General features: G+C 53.1%; 1 protein-coding gene across 1 annotated transcript in view; it reads right to left on the reverse strand.

Annotated features, from left to right (window-relative positions):
* LOC135460963 (zinc finger protein 850-like) overlaps nt 1–5,365 on the reverse strand; it is an 89,491-nt gene extending 84,126 nt beyond the window's left edge. The window contains exons 1-2 of the mRNA XM_064737943.1: nt 5,336–5,365; nt 4,272–5,183 (exon numbers count right to left, since the gene is read on the reverse strand). Of these exons, the coding sequence (XP_064594013.1) occupies nt 4,272–5,183; nt 5,336–5,357 (934 nt within the window). The 5' untranslated portion in view covers nt 5,358–5,365. The remainder of the gene's footprint in view (nt 1–4,271; nt 5,184–5,335) is intronic.
* Between the last annotated feature and the right edge of the window lie 635 nt (nt 5,366–6,000).

Raw genomic sequence — 6,000 nt, forward strand, 5'->3', positions numbered from 1 at the left:
TGTCAAGTTGCCTTGTGTGCTTCTGGCTGCTTTTCTTGCTCTCTGGATAAAAACGTCAGCCCAGCGTCTGATGGCCAATGCTGCGGGTGCTGCCCGTCTGCTGTGGCCAGCAGCTCGTGCCCAAACACAAGCGGGTGCCTTCTGGGCAAGGGGATGGACTGGCACGAGCAGCCATTTTCCCTGGTGAACCTGGGAGGCACCTGGGCAGAAGATTGGGATGACCCTGGCATGAGAGAACATGTGCTGTGTCTCTGATGGTGCTGCCAGCACTGTGAAGGAACAGCCAAGACAAGCACTGGAAGCAGACACATCCTGGCAATTTCTGCTTGTGAGAGTCTGTCCGGATTTTCCCTCATCTGCCTCATGATCGTCATTGGGGGACCACTGAAGAGAAGACCCCCCTGTCTGAAATCTCTGGCTCCAAGGGAGAAAGTCATGTGCCTGAGACCTGAGAGCACAGTGCTAAGCCATTGTTCTCACAGGTGTTGTTTGCTGTGTGGTGCACTGAGCCCAAGGAGAAGAAGAAGGGGCACCGTGCCCTTTGTGCAACAACAGCCTTGGGAGCTGTCCCACCTCTCGGCCTGGCTGGACTTCTCCTGAGTTTCAGGTGGTCCCCCCACAGAAGACCCTCACCTGTTTTACAACCACCGGGACAGACAGACTGAGATGGAAGGAGCCTCTCCATCAAGGACTGAGACATGGAACCCCCATGTGAAAAGGCCCCTCTGCTCCTTCCAAGGACTGGGACTGAAACCCCCAGCCCGGGGCAGGTGTGTGGGGGAGGCAAGCTGACCAAAGCGAGATGTTTGCCTGCAGGTTGTGACCGCTGGACCAAGAAGACAATGGCTCTCGCTTACTGCTGAGAGTATGGACTATCTGTTACAACTATTCCTTATTGTATCTGTATCCCCCCCTCGCAATTTCCAATAAAGTTATCATAATCAAAACCTCTGAGTTAGCGAGAGACTTCGAGATCTCCCCGATGTAACAGGCAGACCCTCAACTGGACTGGACCAAAGGACTTCGTCTCTGCGTTTGGCAGCTCTATCCCCTCTCTCTATCTCTCTCTCTCTCTTTTGTCTCTCTCTTCCCCCATCTTTTTCTCTCCCTTAATCCCTCTATCGCATTTTGCTGTGCTCATTCAATAAAGGTGCATTTGTTTCGATTATCATTGCAAACCCCCTTGTACCATGTCGGTTCTTTGTGCACCCTGAGATCAAATCCACGAACCATCACGAAACCCATGACGACGGATCGTGACAGCCCCCGAGGACCCCTCCCCAAATTCCCCCCCATAGCCCCCCCAGCACCCCCAGACCCCGCTAAAACCCCCTCAAGTTCCCCCACACCCTCCCCATATCCCCCCCAAACCTGCTCAAAACCCCTCCCTATATTCCCCTCACGACCCCTCCAGGACCCCTCACCTGTCCCTGCGCCTCCTCAGCAGCTGCCGGAGCCCCCCGTCCTTTCCCAGCGCCTCCCCCGCTCTCTCCAGCGCCTCCCGCAGGACCCGCCCGAGCCCGGGGCGGCTCCCGGGGGTCCCTGAGGGGGTCCCGAGGGGCGGAGGGGGAGGGGGCGCCCGCTCCATGCCCGGCCCCGGGGTCAGGAGGCGCTGCTTCAGGCTCGGCTCTGATTGGCTGGAGCGGCGCAGGGAGTGCGGGAGTTGCAGGGGGGAGACGCCCGGTGATTGGTTGGTTTCGTGGAGGGCACGGTGACTGACATGGGGGGGCGGGGCGGTGCATGGTGTTTGGCTGCATGGGGCAAAGAAGGCAGGAGTTGCCGAGGGGAGACGCGCGGTGATTGGTTGGTTCAGCTCAAGAGAGGCGGGAGTAGCTGTGGGGTGCGTGCAGTGATTGGTTGGTTCGCCGCGTGAGAGCCGTGCAGTGACTGGATGGATCAGGCGCACGGGGAGGCCGGTGTTCCTGAGGGGAGACCCACGGTGATTGGTTGGTTTGGGGCGGGGCGCGCTGCTATTGGCTGGGAAAAGTCCGGGATTTTTAAGGGACATTCCTGGTTCTTTGGAGAAAAACTGAAGATTTTTTAGGAAAAATTCCCGTTTTTTGCAGCAGACACATTCCCGGATTTTTTGAATCCACGTGACCCCAAATAACCCAAATAACCCCAAAATACTAGAAATAAACCCCAAAGAACCCAAAAAAACCCCAAATACCTGAAAATGCCCCAAATAACCCAAAAAAAATCCAAATAACCCCAAAAAAAACGAACAAAGAAAACCAAATTAAACCCAAAAACCCCCGAATGATTTCAAGTACACCGAGAAAAATCCCATATACACCAACATAACTCCCAAGAACCCCAAATAATTCCAAATAAGCCCAAATAAACCCAAAAACTTCCAAATAAACACAAATAATTCCAAATAACCCCAAATAAACAGAAAACAAATCAAGTAAAACCCAAGGAAAACCCTAAAGACTCCATAAATAACCACAAACAAACCCTAAATAAACCCAAAGAAACCCCAAGAAACACCAGTTCTTTCGGTCCCCACCCTAAAACAGATCGCGACCAATCAGAACACGCGGCACTGATGACGATCCATTTGCTGGGCACAAATTCAGAGCATTGGCCCCGCTCAGCGATTTTCAGCCAATCAGCGCCCGGCCCGACTCTGACTCATCACTTGCCAGCCACACACCAAGGCCTCTCACTGCGGTAAATACTCAGAGACAGCGCAGGGTAATTTCCAGCCAATCAGAGCGTGTCTCGCTGACGACTCATCAGTTGCGAGGAGCAGAATTTGGGGAGGGGGGAAGGTGACCCTGGGGATGGGCTGGGGACCCCAAATTAATCCAAAATGGGGTCGGGACCCTAAAACGGAGCAGGAGGGGCCTGGAGCCCCCAAAACCAAACACGGGGGAGAGGACTGGAGGAACGATCGGAAAGGAGAGAGCAGGGAAAAGAGGGGGGGTGGGACCCCAAAACTGAGCTGGGAGCGGAATGGGACCTCCAAATTGAGGTGGGAGGGGAATGGGACCCCCAAATAAAGCTTCGAGGGGTATGGGATCCCAAAACTGAGCTGGGAGGGGGAGTGGACACTCCAAATTTACCTGGGAGGGGGATGGGACCCCCAAACCAGATGAAGCCAATTTTGTTCCTGGAATAGGTGAAGCAGTTTATGGATACACAAAAAGTCGATGAAGAGGCAACAAGCTGATGTAAGGGGAGAGAGGACCTTCGAGCAAAGGTTGTTATGGCCACCAAGACCCCCCAGTTATTTTCGGGGACATCCCTTAATTATTCTGGTTTTATTACATCAGTCTGTTGCATATTCATAGACCCTCATGCATATCCAAAAACTAATCTACATATTTCCGGAACTATTTTACATGGCCCGACCTTGGGGGTGTCTCCCCATTTCAGGAGCCTCCACTGGAATGGAAAATATATACCCCCTCCCATTGATAAATAATAATAATAAGAAGAATAATAAGAATAATAATTTGAAATTAAGGGGCTCTCAGGAAAAGATATGGGCGTAGAGAGAACAGTTCTTTATTAGGAAAAATTAAAAATACAAATGCAGTAGTAAAAACAAAAAAACAACAATGACAGTGTGAGAATACTCCGGGAATCCAGTGAAAAAGGCTGATCCTCTTGGAATCCAGTGTGAAACGGGCTGATCCCCGGAGAACCCAGTAGAAAAAGAGCTGATCCTTTGGGAATTCAGTGGAAAAGCGCTGATCCTCTGTGAATCCAGTGGGAAAAGCTTGATCCTCTAGGAATCCAGTAGAGAATGAGGCTGATCCTTTGTAATCCAGTGGAAAAAGGGCTGATCCTTTGGGAATCCATTTCTTATCCCCCAAAGACAGGGCAAAGGCAGAGCCGTGGAGTTTTTATAGGGTATCCCAAGGGTGGAGTTGGGGTTGGGGTCAGGGGAGGAGTTCTTAGCAACACAAGAAGGGTGAGATCAAATTCCTGCCTCTTAGCAACAGCAGCACTCCACACAGAACGTGTCCCCAAATACTAAATTCCCTCTAAAACAACTCAGCAATTATGGAACTTCAGATCTATCTATTTGATCAATTTCCTTCATTTAATCCAGTTTTGGGTGTTTTTAAAGGATGAAGGTGAAGCAGAGGCCAAACCAAAAGGCGAAGCAGCCAGGTGTGTTCCCAACATGGATCACAGGGAATGTGAGTGACCAGGGCTGTGCCCAAAGTGCCTCCTCCAGTGGGGGATGGAGCTGGAGCAGCGCACGAAGCTCTGCCCGCACTCGGGGCACTCGCAGGGCTTCCCTCAGTGCTGCCTCCGTTGGTGTTGGGTCAAGGCAGAGCTCCTGGAGAAGCTCTTCCCACACTGGGGACACTCGTAGGGCCTCTCCCCAGTGTGGATGCGCCGGTGCCTGATGAGGGTGGAGTTGTGCTTGAATCCCTTCCCGCAGTCGGGGCAGCGGAAGGGCCTCTCCTCTGTGTGAATCCGATAGTGCAGGAGGAGATGGGAGCTGGTCGGAAACCTCTTCCTGCATTTATCACACTCGTAGGGCCTCTCCCCTGTGTGGATGCGCTGGTGTCTGATGAGGTGGGAGTTTTGCCTGAATCCCTTCCCACAGTCGGGGCATTGGAAGGGCCTCTCCTCTCTGTGAATCCGATAGTGCTGGAGGAGATTGGAGCTGGTCTTAAACCTCTGCCCACACTTGGAACACTCATAGGACCTCTCCTCTCTCTGTGTCCTCTGGTGTACCATCAGGCTGGAGCTCTGGCAGAAGCACATCCCACACTCTGAACACTTGTACGGCCTTTCTCCAGTGTGGGTCCTCTGGTGCTCGTTCAGGATGGAGCTCCGGCTGAAGCTCTTCCCACACTCCCCACACTCGTAGGGCCGTTCCCCAGTGTGGATCCTCTGGTGCACAATCAGGTCGGAGTTCCACCTGAAGCTCTTCCCACACTCCATGCACGTGTGGGGCTTCTCCCCACCATGGAGCTGCTCATGGAGCACCAGCCCCCAGCTCTGGCTCCATCTCCGGCCGCCTTCCCGGCCCAGGCTGGCTCTTTCCCCCTCAGATCCCTGCCAACTGTGTTTGCAGCCCCTCCTCGTGCGGCATCTCCGGGGCTTTTCCTCCCCATTGGCTTCCTGCGCCGTGGAGCCGCTCAAAACGGCCTCTTCCACCAGGTTCTGCCGCGGGCATTTGTCCTCCCTGCTCTCCATGCTCAGCTCCTGCTCTGGGGGAGGAAGGACAAGGACAGGATGGGATTTGCCTCCGTGCCACAGGCAAGGGCAAGGAGATCCCCCAGGGCTGAGCTGCAGCCGGGGCCGTGCTGGGCTGGGAGATGGAGCAGCACAGAGGGGAAAGGGGCACTGACTTCCTCCTCACCTGCCTCAGTGTCCCGGGCCATCTTCCTCTTCCTCGCTCTTCCTCGCAGCCTCTCTGGGGCTGGCAATGGGCAATCCTGGTTTGGGGAAAACAAGGGATGAGAGCGTTTGTAGGAGTGTCGGGGGGTAGGACGGTCGGGACGGACGGAGACGAGAGAGCTCTGCAGCCAGGGCGTGGAACTTGCGGTTTATTGCAAAGGGCCTGGGTGCAGAGCCCTGCTTGGAGCTGCCAGGCACAGCTCGGAGCAGGCCCGAGAGAAGAGAGGGGTAGAGAGGGTGAGAGGGTGAGAGAGTAAGAGGAGAAGAGCGTAAAAGAGTAAGGTTCCTGTTACAATACACTAAATCTTCTTCTGTGTTGAATGTTCTATTTCTCACTAACCAATCTAGTACAAGATAGAAATACTAGAGCATTTACATACAGCCTGTAAAAATCATTACATCACCATACTATGTTACATTTTAAACTCTAAAAACTCCTCTTTGGACCCCTTTTATTGAGCTAGTGGGGTCCGCTCTGACCCTTGGATCTGTCTGCAAGAAGAGCGAATTTTTTCATCAAAAGGGGATTACCTTCAGTTGGGCCACACCATTGTTTTCCAGTTGATCACTAACTGAGGTATCTCAGATATTGCTTTCATTTCAATCTTCCTTATACTTTTTATGTTC

This window comes from Zonotrichia leucophrys, unplaced genomic scaffold (genome assembly GCF_028769735.1).
Source record: "Zonotrichia leucophrys gambelii isolate GWCS_2022_RI unplaced genomic scaffold, RI_Zleu_2.0 Scaffold_136_121556, whole genome shotgun sequence".
In the NCBI taxonomy this organism is placed as follows: Eukaryota; Metazoa; Chordata; class Aves; order Passeriformes; family Passerellidae; genus Zonotrichia; species Zonotrichia leucophrys.